The following is a 17,145-nucleotide window of genomic DNA, read 5'->3' as shown; positions in this document are numbered from 1 at the left end:
TAAGTTGTGAAGAGAACATAAGGAGGCTGCAAAAAGATATAGATACGTTAAGTGAATGGGCAAAGATCTGACAAATGGAGTATAATGCGGGAAAATGTGAAATTGTCCCTTTTGGCAGGAAGAATAAAAGAGAAGCATATTATCTAAATGGTGAGAGATTGCAGAGTTCTGAGGCGTAAAGAAATCTGGGCATCCTAGTGCATGAATCATAAAAGGCTAGTATGCAGGTACAGCAGGTAATTAGGAAAGCTAATAGAATGTTATCATTTATTGTGAGAGGAATTGAATACAAAAGTAGGGAGGTTATGCTTTTGTTGTACAGGGCAGTTGCGAGACCACATTTGGAGTACTGTGTACAGTATTGGTCACCTTATTTAAGAAAGGATGTAAATGCATTGGGAGAAGTACCAGACTAATACCTGGAATGGGTGGGTTGTCTTATGAGGTAAGGTTGGGTAGGCTAGGCTTGTATCCGCTGGAGTTTAGAAGAGTAAGAGACGGCTTGATTGAAACATATAAGATCCTGAGGGGAAAGCAAAATACTGCGGATGCTGAAAACTTGAAACAAAAATAAAAAATGCTGGAACAACTCAGCAGGTCTGACAGCATCTGTGGAGAGAAAGACACAGTTAACGTTTAAACGTTAATTCTGTCTTTCTCTCCACGGATGCTGTCAGACCTGCTGAGTTGTTCCAGCATTTTTTGTTTTTGTTTAAGATCCTGAGGGGTCTTGACAGGGTGGATGTAGAGAGGATGTTTCCTCTTGTGAAAAATCTAGAACTTAAGGGTCACTATTTAAAAATAAGGGGTTGCCCATTTAAAACAGAGATGAGGCTAAATTTTTTCACTCAGAGGGTCGTGAGTCTTTGGAACTCTCTGAGTGAAAAAGGTGGTGGAAGCAGAGTTTGAATATATTTAAGGCAGAGGTGGATAGATTCTTGGTAGGCAAGGGGGTAGGTAATAGGTTATTGGGGGAAGGTGGGATGCAAATTTCAAGTTACTATGAGATCAGCCATGGCCTTATTAAATGGCGGAGCAGGCTGGCGGGGGGAAGGGGGGCTGAATGGCCTACTCCTACTCTTTGTTCACACGTTCATAAAAGGCTTCTGGTTGGTGAGGAGGTGAAAAGTGATGCTGGGGGTGTCAACAGTGATGGGTGAAAGGGCATGGGTGACTGGGGGAGGGGAAAGGATGGGGGTCTGAGCAGAGACATGACGAATATCATTTTTCTCAAATCGAAAGTGGGCGGAGCTGCATGTTGGGGGTCACAGGTGCTGCATGGGAGTGTGATAATCGGGTGGGCAGAGATGCAGGTCGGCTCAGATGGACAACTGAAAGAGAACCCCAGCAGGCAGCATTGAAAATGCTCGGGATGGTGAGATGAGTGTGATGGTGGAAGGATCCGCGTGTGTGGCAGAGTGCTTGCACAAGGCTCCGAAAAGCCCTGCCATGCACACACCTCTCCGTCCAGAATCACTCGTGTTCTGGCTGCGTGCAGCTGAACTGCTAGCGGTGGGAGGCCGGCGTGCGGGGATGCAGGGAAGTGAATTGTGAAGCCTGTAAATGAAGCTGAAGGACACCTTGAGGACCCTGGCTTGCTTTGGCTATCCTCCTGTGGGCCAGCTGCTCCCTCTGCAGTGACAGAGGATGAGATTGAGGGGGTCACAGGCAAAGGGGAAGCGGAGGGAGAAGACAGCCTCTGAGATTCCTGAGTGGATGACCCAGGGGTGTCCAGCTGCCACTTCCCATCCTTTTAGGTGCCCGAGGGACCCAGCCTGACTCCTTGAGGGGAAGGAGCACCTGGAGGGATGTCGAGGTGCCCCATTTCCCTCTTGTGTTGCCATTGCAGGAACTCGCCCATGGCTACCGCGATGGGGTGCGAGTCCACGCGCATCTCTGCGTTCTGCTGGACCAGGTCTCCATGGCATCCATCATCCTCCCCATGAAACCTCCATACACGCACACGTGGGCGCCACTTCATCAGAGAGCAGACAGGCACACTCCTCTGACTCACGAGACACTCTGTTGAGGGCTTCCAACAGCTCTGCGTAATGTTCCCCCACCTTCTGCTGACTTTCCATGGTGAGTTGGAAGGCTGGATCCAGAGGCTCATCATCTGACTCGGACCTCACAGATGCCGCTTCCCCAGCAGTCCTCCGAGTGCCGGGGAACTCGGCTGAACCTGCCTCCTCCTGCTGCGGATACGTGCCCATGTGGCAACCACCAGATTGTGAACCCGAGCCTGCTCTCGATCCAGGTCCCACCGAGGTGTGTGTATCTGCACTGGTGGGGGGGTGTGGGTAAGCGCTGTGACGGGTCTTCCAGGCTGCTTATTTCCAGCTTTTCAATGAGGAGGTGTCCTCTTGGCTGGAGGTGAGAACCTGGATGGAGCTGAGGGACTGGCTGGCAGAGGGTGTCGCTCCCTTGACAGAGCTCCCTGTGAACCAAAGTAGAGATAATTAGTGCATGTCAGCAGAGTCAAAAGCAGGAGAGAGAGAGCACACAGAGTTGCCTTGAAAGAGGGATGACGTGGTGCAGGATCCTCACAAGTGTGTTTGCTGCTGAACTCACCGGTGCTGCAGATACAGTCCATGTCCTCACCAGTCACCCCACCCCCCGTCTGGGACCTCTCCCTGCTGTTTGTTAGTGTGTGAGTTGAGAGTGATGAGAAGAGTGACTTACCCTGGTGGAACGGAGGAGATCATTCATCCTCTTGCTGCATTGGATGGCTGTCCTCTTTTGCATGGTGTTGGCACTGACCACCTTTGCCACTGCCTCCCATGCTTGATTAGTGACTTTGCTTGCTGGTCTTCACCCAGAGTGGGGGTAGAGGACTTCGTGACGGGCCTCCACTGCATCCAGTAGGCGCTCGAGGGAGGTATTGCTAAATTTGGGGGCAGCATGTTTCCTCCCTTTGGCAGCCATTAGTTCCCAGCAGCTTCCTATCCCTTTGAAGAGTGCCAGCTCTGTGCAGGGGCGGCCTTAATATATATGGTGCCCGGTTTACTGAAGGCCTCAAGTGTGGCGAGGCAGGCAAATCTGAGGCCGCCCCGCCGGTGAACCCGGCGTGTTTCCTAGGAACGCATAATTTATGAGGCAGGATGCACCATGAAGGGGACGATATGGTGCGAAAATCCACCACTGCAGCCGGCAGGTAAAGCGCCCTTTTTCCCACCCGCTACCGCACTTGGGATGATTCCGCCTTATGATGTATCTGTGACATCAGCAGTCATGTGCTAGACACTGTACAGCAGGTGGGCAGCACTCTGGGGAGATGTGCCTACTCATTGCCCCACGTTGTATATATTGCACATTATGTAATAAACTAGTCCTAAGTAACTACCTGAATCAAGCTATTGACCTTCTTCATGAGATACACGACCTAGAACATCCACCAAACAAGCAGTTGGAACTAGTTTTAATCCTTTTAACTTTTCCTGGATAACTGAGTCAGAGCCATCAGAAATCTCCGACTTTAAATTGGAGACACAGGATAATTGCCCAAGTGTAGTCCCAAGTGGGGACTTCCAAGGGGTTCCCCAGTGCATCAACGGGGTATGACCCTCCAGATCTGGGTCTTTTTTGTTCCTTGTACGAATACACCCAAGTGCCTCTGAACATCAACACTTAGAAGTTTTTAAAAAATATTCTGCTTTCCTATTCTTGCCCGCATCTTCCAGCAACTCAGCCTGTATCACCAATAAACTTTAGTGCTGTTACTATTTCCACCGTACTGCTTCAATAACCATAAAAGATCAAAGTATTATATAAAAGTAACAAAAAAGTCTGAGTTTAAAATGGGTACTGCATTATGTCCAAACAGTATTTTGCGTGAATAAGAAGAAAATCATTGGTTTAAAAATGAGTTAAAGGCTCCTTCATAGAAATCACGGTGTTCACAGCAGAATTACTAAAATAAGACATCTTTCAGACAACATTAGAATTGTTACATTTGAGAGGTTGTTTCATTCAAAGCAAATGCACTTGTTTTATTTAAAATATGAATTATCTGGAAGACCATCTGTCATTCAGGGAAGTTAAATAAATTACTGCAGAATCTAATCCAGTGGGCCAAAACTGCATTTCCTCTAATCCTACTTTTTGGAAGAGTCAACTGATTATGATAAAAATGTAAGCCAACATGAAGGGGTTTTTCTCCCTGACCAGTGTGAGATTAAATCCATAAGAAGTTTGTCAGATCATTACTATAATAATTAATTGGAATATACAGCGATGAGATGTAATCTTAATGAAAGCAATGATTCACTACTGTTAGGAATGGGCAACATTTAACTTTCAGGGGGAAAATTTGTTTGCGTGGCTGATACCTGTGCGGCCCACATGGTTTTCTTCAACGATATCAATGCGGAACACTGCACAAGCTGCACAAATGGTGGCCCATGGTGCTGACTGCCCCCAGGGAGTCTATGTAGCCTGCGTAATGTGATTCTTGGTATCCATCCTCTCTGCCCTATGGAAGGCCATGTGGCTGAGGAGAAAGCAGCTGGTGCTGCTGTTGATGTTGCTCCCACTGGTGCTATTGGCATTGGTGTGACCTCTACCCTTGACCCTCAGCAGAGGTGAAAGGCAGAGCTGCATAAGCTGCTCCCATGCTGTGGTGAAGGCTGGCAGCAGAGAAGGGCAGCGGAAGGTGAGTGAAGTGCAAGAGAGGCGAGGTGACATCCAAAAAGCTGGCAATCAACCGCCAAGTAGCGAAAGGACTCTCAGAGAAGATGTACTTTGAACAGTAGTCTCTCAATGTCTATGGCTGGAGTTCATCATTGTAACTGATCAAAGCCTTCCCAACGTCAGTTTCATTAAGAAGCTCTTCCTGCTATGCACTCGCTTTGGTGACAGTGACAAGCTGTTGGCAGGTAGGGGGAACACACCTCCTGGCTGAGAATTCCAAAAATGATGGCTATAACTGTTCTCAATTGGCTTCTAATTATCTTAATAACTTACCTAACAAATCCAAGGGGGTTCCCCACTCACTTTCAACCCACCCCACAGAAACCTGGAACTGGGTGGGATGAAGTTCAAATCCTGACCTGATTTCAATTTCAGGGCATTCAACTCTTTACGCAAATGCAACATTGTCTCTCTTGCCTGCATGGGAAACTCCATTTGAGGTTATGATTTTATCCATAATTTTACAAGCATTGTAACTAAGAATGTATGGTGATAACTTAAAAAGCCCTAACAGCGCCAGTTTCTAAGAGATGCTCAAGAGAAGGGAATCCCTTTGAATTTACCTCTCCCCTGCTGGGATGCTTATCATGAGAACTAAGTTTAGGGAGAGAGGAAAGCTATGCCCTACCATTTGGCATTGTAACTGGAGTTCGAAAATCCTGGCTCTCTGTACCCTGCCACCCGTAAAGAAAAAAGTAACTTATGTTTCTTGTTCTTCAGTGGAGCAACCTAGAAATTGTAACATTACTGTATTAAATATTGACTACACATCTATGGAAATGAATTGGGTCCTGACCTCTTTAAAATTGTTTGTAACTTTCGACTTCCCGAATCTAGAGAAGAGTAAGCCAATCTTAAAATGCATGGCATGAGAGTGGTGCTGGCCTCAACAAAAGTAATGACAACAGCTTCTTAGGACTGAGCAGTGGTTTGAAAATATAGTCGGGCCTGTCTGTGAAAGTGTATTGACTCAACTCGTTTTCAATTTTTACACCCCGTCAAATGTTAACCTGCTCATTTGACTATTTAGTATTCAAGCTAAATGTTTAAATTGAAAAGCCCAGCTGTATTTTTATGTGACTGGTATTGTTAACTCCATGCATTGGATTTATAATACCAGGTACAAGCTTTAGACAAGAATGGCTGTTGATTCCTACCTCCAAATCCAGGTCTCATTGTGAAGTCATGATCATCCACTCTGAGAAGTTGCTCAGATTTTGTCAAATAAGATTTTGTTACGTCTGCACTCCTCTTTAGTATAGGACTGCAAGGGAAAATGTAATTAAATTCAACACTGAGTAAAAGCAGTAACCATATCTATCAATCTATCTATATACAACTTTGCCTCTCTTATCTCTTTTGCTTTAGCTATCTCTCTCACTCTAGGAACATAAGAACAAGAGTAGATCATTTAGCCCCTTGAGTCTGTTCTGCCATTCAAGGAGATAATGGCTGACTTGCCATTTGACTCTTATATACCTGCCTTTGACCCATATGCCTTAATACCTTTGGTTAATAAAAATCTATCAATCTCAGACTTAAATTTAACAATTGATCAATTGCCATTTGCAGGTGAGAACTTCAAACTTCTACCACCCTTTATGTGTAGCAGCGTTTCGAAATTTCACTCCTGAAAGGCCTGGCTCTAATTTTTAGACTGTGCTCCTTATATTCCCAGATTTGCCAATCAGCCAAAATAGTTTCTGTCTATTTACCCTAGCTATTCTCCTCAATAACTTTAAAATTTCATCTTAACTTTCTAAATTCCAGCGAGTATAATTCTAGTTTGAGTAACAAGAGTGAAATACTGTGGATGCTGGAAATCTGAAATAAAAATAAAAAATGCTGAAAATATTCAGCAGGTCTGGCAACATCTGTGAAGAGAAACATTTGCCAGACCTCCTGAGTATTTCCAGCATTTCCTAGTTTGTGTAATCTGTCCTTGTAATTTAACCCTTGAAGTCCAGGTATCATTCTGCTAAATCTAGATTACACTCCTTCCAAGGCCAAAAGATCCTTCCTAAAGCATGGCACCCAGAACTGCTCAGCATTCCAGGAGTGTCTAACCAGGGTTTGTTTCAGCTATACAAAGGCATGTTTATGACTTCTAGCCCCTTGTATTCTAGTACTCTAGCTATAACCTTTTTGGTCATTTTTTGTATCAGTTCACAACACATTACTGATCAATGTACCTAGGCCTCCAAATCTCTATGAGCCTCCACTGTTTCTAGGTTTTGACCATTTAGAAAGTGCCCTGTTCTATCCTCTTTTTGTCCAAAGTAAATGACCTCACATATAGTCTAGACAGAAATCCATTTGCCACAGTTTTGCCCTTTCACATCACCTATTAATAACTCGTGGCAACAGGAGTCTTTTGGTGCAGTGTTATCCTCTGAGCCAGAACCTCTGGGTTCAAGTTCCACAGAAATGTTACAGCACAGAAGGAGGCCATGTGTATGCATTGGCTCTCTGAATGAGAAATTCATCGTCTCTCGCCTTCTCCATGTAACCCTGCAGGTCCTTCCTTTTTAGATAACAGCTAAATTCCCTTTTGAATGTTTCAATTGAACCTGCCTCCAACAAATTCTCAGGCAGTGCATTCCCGACCTTAATGACTCACTGTGTGGAAAAGCTTTTCCTCATGTCGCTTTTGCTTCTTTAACCAATTATTTAAAATCTGTGCCCTCTCATTCTCAATCCTTTCATGAGTGGGAACAGTTTCTCCCTATCTATTCTGTCCAGACCCCTCATGATTTTGAATACCTCTATTAAATCTCCTTTCAGCCTTCTCTTCTCCAAGGAAAACAGTCCTAACTTCTCCAAACTATCTTCATAACTAAAGTTCCTCATCCCTAAAATCATTCTCATGAATCTTCTCTGCACTCTCTTCAATGCCTTCCTTCCTAAAATGCGGTGCCCAGAACTGGATGCAATACTCCAGCTGAGATCGATCTAGTGTCCTATACAAGTTCATCATAACCTCCTTGCTCTTGTATTCTATGCCCCTATTAATAAAGCCTAGGGTACTGTATATTTTATGAACTGCTCTCTCAATCTGTCCTGAAACCTTCAATGACTTTTGCACATATACACCCAGGTCCCTTTACCTCCTTTAGAATTGTGACTTTAATTTTATATTGCCTGCCCATGTTCTTCCTACCAAGATGAATCACTTCACATTTCTCTGCATTATACTTCATCTGCCACCTGTTGACCCATTCCACCAACTTGCCCACACCCTCCCCACAGTTCACAATGCTTCCAACTTTCATATCATTCTTCTGGTGACTGAATTACCTCCTCTTTCACCCATAACCTGGGTAGCATCTTCTTTCTTGGCAAAGACAGATGCAAAGTATTCATTTAATACCTCAGCTGAGCCCTCTGCCTACATGCATTAATCCCCTTTTTGGTTCCTAATCAGCCCTACTCCTCTTTTTACCACCCTTTCACTATTTATATGCCCATGGGAGACATTGGGATTCCCTTTTATGTTGGCTGCCAGTCTCTTTTCATACTCCCACTTTGTTTCTCTTATTTGCTTTTTCACCTCCCATCTGAACCTTCTATAATCAACCTGCCTCTCAACTGCATTTTCTACTTGACATCTATCATGAGCACATTTTTTCTCCTTTATCTTAATGTCTATCTCTCTAGTCATGCAAGGAACTCTGGATTTGTTTATCCTACATTTCCCTTTCGAGAGGATAAAGCTTGACTCTGCCTAAAACTCTTCTTTGAAGGTAGCCCATTGTTTAGTTACCATTTTTCCTGCCAACTTTTGGCGCCAATTTATTCGGTTCAGGTCTGTTCTTACCCCATTGAAATTGGCCTTCCCCCAGCTAACTATTCTTACTCACAATTGTTCTTTGTCCTTTTACATTGCCAGCCTAAACTTTATGATACAATGATCTCTGTATCCTAAATGTTCCCTGACTGACACTTGATCCACTTGCCCCACCTCATTTCCAAGAACCAGGTCAAGCAGTGCCTCTTTTTTTGTTGGACATGAAACATATTGCTGTAGAAAATTTTTCGGAACACACTCAAGGAACTCTTGCGCCCCACTGCCCTTTACTCTACTACTATCCCAACCTATGTTCAGATAATTAAAGTCCCCCGTTATAACTACTCTATAATTTTTGCACCTCTGTAATTTCCTTGCAAATTTGTTCCTTTACATCCTTCCCACTAATTGGAGGTCTATAGACTACACCGAGCAATATAATTGCACCTTTTGTTTCTTAGCTCTAGCCAAATAGATTCCATCATTGACCCCTCTCTAGCACTACAATGCTCTCCTTAACCAATGCTGCCATCCCTCCCCCTTTTCTTCTTTTCCTATCTTTCTTGAATGCCTTGTATCCAAGAATATTTAACACCCAATCCTGCCCCTCTTTGAGCCAGGTCTCTGTTATCGCCACAACATCATATTTCCACATGGCAATCTGCGCCTGTAACTCACCAATTTTATTTATCACATTTAGCACATACATGCACAGTAACCCTGATTTAGACTTTATTACTTTCTTACTCTTAACCCACCTATTCACTTATCATTCCCTTTTCTAGTGCTATCTATCTCTCTCCTTGGTATTACTCTCTGATATTATCCCGTGGTTTCCACGCCTCTGCCAAGTTAGTTTAAACCATCCCCATTAGCACTAGCAAAATGTCCCACAAGGAACCCAGCCCCAGTTCCATTAAAGTGCAACCACCCTGGCCTGTTTAGGAGGGGGCTTTAGGGTGCTCAGCGTAGTCTATAGGCCTCCAAGTAGTGGGAAGGATATAGAGGAACAAATTTGCAAGGAAATTACAGAGGTGCAAAAATTGTAGGGTAGTTATAATGGGGGACTTTAATTATCTGAGTATCTCCCCCAGAGCCGGCCCCAATGTCCCAAGAATCTAAAGCCCTTCCTCCTGCATCATCTTTTCAGCTCTGCATTCATCTCCTTTATCCTCCTGTTTTTATACTCACTTGCACGTGGTACTGAAAGTAATCCGGCAATTTCTAATTTTCAGGCCCTGCTTGCTCATTTCCGACCGAGGCCAGAATTTTCCCGTTGGCGTGTGGGGGCGGGCCCCGCAAGCCGATGCATAAAATGACGTGTGGTGACGTCGAGCAAGCGTCCTGATGTCACCACGTGCCATTGCGATATTTAGGCAGGTGGGCGCGTGATGTTCTCGGATGCGGGCCCGCCATTAATTATTCATGTAGTTAAGGCCCTTGAGGCAGCAATTGTCTGCAACTCTTCAGGGCCCATGCAATCTTCAGGACTTCGCATGGGCGCAACGGACAGGCAGGTAGGAGACATTTGTATAAACCTCATCCACAGGCTCGATGAGAGGGGTGAGTAAGCGAATGTTATCTGTCTGATGTTTAATTGTGAAAGTTACTGATACTTGCCTGTGTGAGCAGGAATACTTCAAAACTCATACCAGCGGCTCAGACAGGAGTAAAAGCCTTCAGGTCAGGACTCTACAGTAAATTTTTGGGAAGCCTTCCATTAGCTCGGGAATGGGAGTTGTGCTATCCACTGGAGGCACCTCCTCTGATGAGGAAGGGAGGGCCAGAAGGGGGAGGAGACCAGGAGTCCACATTCAGCCTCCTGGGGAGCCACCTTTGGGAGGAGGGGCACAGGCACAAGGGGCTCAAGGCCAACAGGAAGTCCAAGGTAGAAGATGCCACTATCCCGCTACCAGGGTATACAGACAACGAAGCAGCTACCTCAATATGCCTGAGGTGCAGTGCCGAGGGAAGCTCCGTCTCTCAAGGGAAACAGTCACCTCCAACTGTCAGATGATAGGCCCTGAGATCTCCACTTACTGTGTGGGTGGACTCCCCATGCCAGTGGCTCTAAAGGTCACAGCTGCCCTCAACTTCCATGCCTCTGGCTCTTTCCAGGGGTCAGTGGGTGATCTTTGCGGAGTCTCCCAGTCAGCTGTCCTCAGTTGTGTCAAGTTGGTGACAGACGCTCTGTTCAGGCGTGCATTGACTTTCTACCGCTGGGACGAGGCCAGCCAGATGCTGCGAGCCAGAGGCTTCCCCCGTGTCCAGGGTGCTATAGACTGCACACATGTGGCCATCAAGGCCCCAGCAGGTGAGCCCGGTGCCTTCGTCAACAGGAAGGGCTTCCACTCCATGAACGTGCAGATAGTGTGTGATCACAGGATGCAGATTCTACAAGTCTGTGCAAGGTACCCAGGCAGCTCCCACGACGCCTACATCCTCAGACACTCCCAGGTGCCGGGGCTCTTCAGTGCTCCAGCCCAGCTGGATGGATGGCTGCTGGGTGACAAGGGCTATCCCCTCTGAAGGTGGCTCATGACACCTCTCCGCCATCCAAGAACAGAAGCTGAGTAGCGGTACAATAGGAGCCACGGCACCACAAGGGCTGTGGTGGAGAGAACCATCGGTCTTCTCAAGATGCGCTTCCGATGCCTGGACCATTTAAGGGGCGCATTCCAATACCCCCAGATCGTGTGTCGCTGACAGTGATTGCATGCTGTGCTCTCCACAATCTGGCACTGGAAAGGGGCGACATAGCGGACGAGGAAGATATAGATGCAGTTGCTCCGGATGCACACGATGAGTCCAGCAGTGAGTCCGAGGATGAGCACACACAGGGTGATGCTGAGGGGGAAGACGCTGACCCGGGCATACTCCAGGGAGGCAGGGACACCCGGGAGGCTTTAATCCAAAGAACCTTTAGCCAGCCCACCACAGATGGACCTTCAACACACGCCAGGGCTGCAGGCTCCATACTCGATACCTGAGTGCTAAATCTGCCTGGATAGTAACATTAACTAAGGCCCTTGTCAATAAAGCTCAATGTCAAACAACTCACTCATAACATCATGGGTTCCCGTCCACTTGCAGAAGTAAGGAATCACCCTGAGGCAAGGCAACATATCAAAATTTACTGAGATTACAAATGTAACTTCATAAACCAAAAAAAAAAGCTGTTGGACATCACACCAAGCCTTCAATAAGCTACTATGGGCCAACATAAAAGCACCAGTGAGAAACCTGTGGTGTGTCTAAGGTGCCTTAAATTTATGCTTACGGGTGCTAGGTCTAGGTGTTGTCCCCTCACTGGCACTGGCATCTGAGACAGGCTGCTGACTCTGCTGTCCTGTTGGCCTCAATGACCTTGGCAGCCATCCTCGTGGAGCATTTGATGGCCCCGCCTGGGAGGGAGCGGCCAGTTCCACGGCTGGCTTCTCCCCAGTCGCCGCAGCCTCATCGGATGTCACGGTCAGTGGCAGAGGAGCGGAGGAGCTGCTGCCCTCGTCCAGAGCACCCTGAGAGGACCCTGCAGAGATGACAGGCAGCTGCTGGACCTCCCTGTTCACCGTAGATGGATAGGCAATGAGCTGGGATACTTGGCGCCCAAACCATCTCCCACACGGGCAATGACCAGCTGACATCATTGCCACTGTGAGGGCTTTCAGGACCAAGCGCAATCCCAGGAGACCCTGATTGTTCTCCTGGAGGAGCCTCTCCATGAGAGTCGCCACTCTCTCCATGGAGGAAGCATGGTGCTTGGCCATGAGGCTCATTGCATCGGTGATGCTCCACGTGGACTCCTCAAACACAGGCACCATGCCACACATAGCCTCATGTATCTCCGCCAGATCCTCCTGCAAACCCTGCTGCATTTCCAGCGTTTGCTGCCTCACAGACGACTCCAGTGCCACATCATCAGCCACTGACCGAGAAAATACCTGGTCCCCAGCAGTCCTCCGATTGCCGACGCCCTGGGCATTCTCTGTCTCCACCTGCACCTCAAGCGAGTGTGAAGTGCCCTCACTGCTGTGCCCCGGGACACTAGCCGAAGATCTAATTCCCACCGAGGTGCTAGTATCTGCGCTGGTGCCTGCCTGGCTGAGATGGTGTGACGCTGGTGAGTCGATTTCCTCTGGGCCCTCAGGTGTGAGAGGTGGCCCCTCTGCCTCCTCCTCCCGGCCCTGCTCCGGTGATGCTGAAAGGAAGAACAAGGACATTTGATTAGTTACAGTGCAGACAATGTCAATTTGCATGCCAGTTCCCCGGATCATTATGTGCTCATCCTTCCATAATCAATGGTAAACCCATGTTGCTAACTTCAATCACTGAGTACTCAGCAGTGCCATAGCTGCTGGGACACACATGGTGACCTGAGTGCTCGCCAAACATACCTCCCTGTGGCACCTCAGCCTCACTGCCACCAGTGGACCTGGGGGCATGGCACCTCTCCAGGTCCATGACCTGCTGCTCAAAAGGTGTCAGGATTGCCAACTGGGCCTGCCCTCCGCCAGTCCGCAATCATTCCGAGGCATTGTGCGCAGTCTTTTACTGAAAAGGAGAGAGAAGCATTGATTAGTCCAGCCTGCACCTGAATTCCCAACACATCCCTGCCAACCCAGCCAGAGTGGGACATTGCAGGACTCCAGTTCTTCATCACCCCGCAGCTGCCGCACACTCTCCCAAACAAGTCAGGGCTGACCTCCCCCCACCCCCACCCCCATTGCCCAAATGCTGCCTCCTTCACATGTGGCACCACAAGGTGCCACTTTGCTAAGCAAGGAGGCACAAGCATGTGAAGCGCAAAGACCAGCAGATGGATTGGTGCCCTGCCAACTGCAAGCTCCCCTCCCAGCATGTTAGCACCCTGACTTTGACATGCTTCGCAGCTCCAGCACTCTGCCCAGGTGCAGACCCTTGGCTTTCAACCCCCTTCTATACTCTGGATGTCAGTGTCACACATGCTGCAGATGCAGAACACATCCTAGCTCAACCCTCTCAGGGTGAACTAGGCATGGGCAATATCTGCTGGCCCACCCAGCGAGGGATACATGCTGTGAGAGATTCAATTCCTTTATTATACTCAGAGTTGTGGGGTTGGGGGTGGTGCCTGCATTAAGTGACCCCAGCCAACGTGGTACTCACCCTTCCCGAGCGCAGGAGGTCGTTGAGCCTTTTACCGCACTGGACCCATGTGCGCCACAGCACATCATGGGAGCTCACACTCTCAGCCACCTCCTCCCACGTATGTTTGGTCAGGTGGGGAGACCTCCGCTCCCCGTCCCTTAGAAGCAGGACCTCCTGCCGTGATGCCACCTCATCCAGGAGGACAGCTAGGCACTCATCCACAAACCGAGGCGCACACTGCCCCGCTGCCCTACCCTCCGGCCTGGCCTGCCCTCCTGGCCTACCCTCCAGATTTGTGTGCTGCACAGTGACTCTGTGCTGTGCTCTTCTGCAGGCCATTGTGAGCAGCCTTGCAAAGACTGCCAGGCCTTCATTTAAACAGGCCACTGGGTCACCATTGGACCCGGTGGTCTGTGCACGCCTGCCACTGCCTGCCCACTCCCGCTATTCCCTGGAATTGAGAAATATGCTGGGCAGGCCTTAATTGGCCCACCCACGTAAAATGGTGGCATGGACCCGATCACGGGTGGCGATTGGGTCTGCCCCCACCCGCACCCGTTCCTGCTTGGCCCACCCGACATGGGGAAAATTCTCCCCCTAGTCCCTAAATTCTGACTGCAGGACCACAACCCTCTTTCTGCCTATGTTATTCGTACCGATGTGGATCATACTGATGCTGGCTGTTCACCCTTCCCCCTCAGGGTGCTCGGCAGCCACTCAGTGACACCCTTGACCCTGGGCACAAAGGAGGCAACACACTATCCCAAATTCACATCTGTGGCCACAGAAACGTCTATCTGTTACCCTAACTATTGAATCACCTATCACTACTGCTCTTCCAGTCTTCCTTATACCCACACCCCTGTACAACTGAACCACCCGTTGTGCCATGGAATTGGCTTTGGCTGCACTTCCCAGATGAACCATCTCACGTCAGTATTCAGAACTGGTTGGAGAGTGGGGTGAACTCAGGGGACTTCTGTATGACCTGCCTGTTCCATTTTGACTGTCTGGTGGTCAGCCATTCCCTCTGTCCCTGCACACTCTTAAGCTGTGGGGAGACCACATCTATGAATGTGCTATCCATGAAGCTCTCAACCTCACGGATGCACCATAGTGACACCGGCTGCTACTCAAGTTCCAAAACCCAGAGCTCCAGCTGTTGCAGTTGGTGACACTTTCCATACAAATGGTTATCCAGGACACAGGAAGTATCTTGGAGTTCCCACATAGCATGGGATGTGCATTCTAGAGGTCAGAGCAGCCCTTCGAATAAACCTGACCAAGGCAAACCAACCTTAATGCTATTAATAAACCTTACTAAATTTAAACGATCATTAAACTACCAGATAGTTGTAAAAACTCATCTAGTTCACTAATGTCTGTCAGCAAAGAAAATCTGGCACGCTTATTCAGACTATATGTGACTACAGACCCAGAGCAATGTGGTTGATTCTTGACTTACCTCTGAAATGGAAACCACCTAGTGGTATCAAACCTCTACAGAAAGCCCAATAAGGATAAAACCAAATGGACCACCAAGCATTGATCTAGGCACTGGAAATGGCAAAGGCACAACTTGCCCCGTTGACCTTGACTAACATCTGGGGACTTGTACCAAATTTGGGAGAGCTATCCCACAAACTCATCAAGTAATAGCCTGACATAGTCATAGTCACAGAATCATACCTTACAGCCAATGTCCCAAACTCCTCCAACAGCATCCTTGGGTACGTCCCATCCCACCAGCAGAAAAGACCCACCAGAAGGGAGGGTTGGAAGCGCGTTGCCATGGTAATCCTTAACATTGAGTCCGGACCCCATGAAGTCTCATGTCATCAGGTCAAATGTGGGGAAGGAAACCTCTTTCCAGGGAGGCAGTGGCATAGTGGTAGTGTCACTGGACTGGTAATCCAGAGAGCCAGGGTAATGCTCTGAGGACCTGGGTTCGAATCCCACCACAGCAGATGGTGGAATTTGAATTTAATAAAAATCAAATCAAAGAATTAAAAGTCTAATGATGACCATGAAACCATTGTCGATTGTCATAAAACTAATGTCCTTTGGGGAAGGAAATCTGCTGTCCTCACCTGGTCTGGCCTACATGTGACTCCAGACCCACAGCAACGTGGTTGACTCTTAAATGCCCTGTGAAAAGGCCTAGCAAGCCACTCAGTTGTATCAAACTGTTACAAAGCCAATAAAAAGAAATGAAACCAGATGGACTACCTGGCATTGACAATGGCAAACCCAGCCCTGTTGACCTTCAAAGTCCTCCTTGCTAACAAAGTGCCAAAATTGGGAGCAATGTCTCACAGACTAGTCAAGCAACAGCTTGACGTAGCCATCCTCACGGAATCATACTTTACAGATCATGTCCCAGATACCACCATCACCATCCTTTGGTATGTCCTGTCCCAATGGCAAGACAGGCTGACCAGAGGTGGTGGCACAGTGATATACAATCCGGAGGGAGTTGCCCTGGACTCCTGCCCCTATGAAATCTCATGGCATCATGCCAAACATGGGGAAGGAAACCTCCAGCTGATTACCACATACCATCCTCCCTCAGCTGATGAATCTGTACTTCTCCATGTTGAACACCACTTGGAGGAAGCACTGAGGGTGGCAAGGGTGGAGGATGTACTCTGGGTGGGGGACTTCAATGTCCAAGAGTGGCTCAGTGGCACCACCACAGAATGAGCTGGCTGAGTCCTAAAGGACATCGCTGCTAGACTGGGTCTGCGGCAGGTGGTGAGGGGACCAACAAGAGGGAAAATCATACTTGACCTAATCCTCACCAACCTGCCTGCTGCAAATGCATCTGGCCATGACAGTGTCAGTAAGAGTGACCACAGCATTGTCCTTGTGAAGACGAAATCCCGCCTTCACATTGAGAATACTCTCCATTGTGTTGTGTGGCACTACTACGGATCTAGCCACCCAAGACTGGGCAACCATTAAGTGCTGTGGGCCATCAGCAGCAGCAGAATTGTACTCAACCACAATCTGTAACCACATGGCCCAGCATATCCCCCATTCTACCATTACCATCAAGCCAGGGGATCAACCCTGGTTCGATGAAGAGGGCAGGAGAGCATGCCAAGAGTAAAACCAGACATACCTAAAAATGAGGTATCAACCTGGTGAAGCTACAACATAGGACTACTAGAGTGCCAAACAGCATAAACAGCAAGTGACAGACAGAGCTAAGCAATTCTACAACCAACGGATCAGATCTAAGTTCTGCAGTACTGCCACACCCAGTCATGAATGGTGGTGGACAATTAAACAACACACTGGAGGAGGAGGCTGCACAAATATCCCCATCTTCAATGATGGAGGAGCCCAGCACAGCAGTGCAAAAGGTAAGGCTGAAGCATTTGCAACAATCTTCAGCCAGAAGTGCCGAGTGGATGATCCATCTCGGCCTCCTCTGGGATCCCCAGCATCACAGATGCCAGTCTTCAGCCAATTCTATTCACTCCACATGATATCAAGAAACAACTGGAGGCTCTGGATACTGCAAAGGCAATGGGCCC

General features: G+C 48.0%; 1 protein-coding gene across 2 annotated transcripts in view; it reads right to left on the bottom strand.

Moving 5' to 3' along the window:
- LOC144680893 (gamma-aminobutyric acid receptor subunit rho-1-like) overlaps positions 1 to 17,145 on the bottom strand; it is a 69,130-nt gene that overhangs the window by 45,521 nt on the left and 6,464 nt on the right. For both annotated transcript variants that reach the window (XM_078542415.1, XM_078542416.1), the window contains exon 3: positions 5,847 to 5,953. In XM_078542415.1, the coding sequence (XP_078398541.1) occupies positions 5,847 to 5,953 (107 nt within the window). The remainder of the gene's footprint in view (positions 1 to 5,846; positions 5,954 to 17,145) is intronic.

The sequence above is a fragment of the Cetorhinus maximus genome, chromosome 5, assembly GCF_964194155.1.
Source record: "Cetorhinus maximus chromosome 5, sCetMax3.hap1.1, whole genome shotgun sequence".
Lineage (NCBI taxonomy): Eukaryota > Metazoa > Chordata > Chondrichthyes > Lamniformes > Cetorhinidae > Cetorhinus > Cetorhinus maximus.
This window is presented reverse-complemented; position numbering and strand designations above follow the sequence as displayed.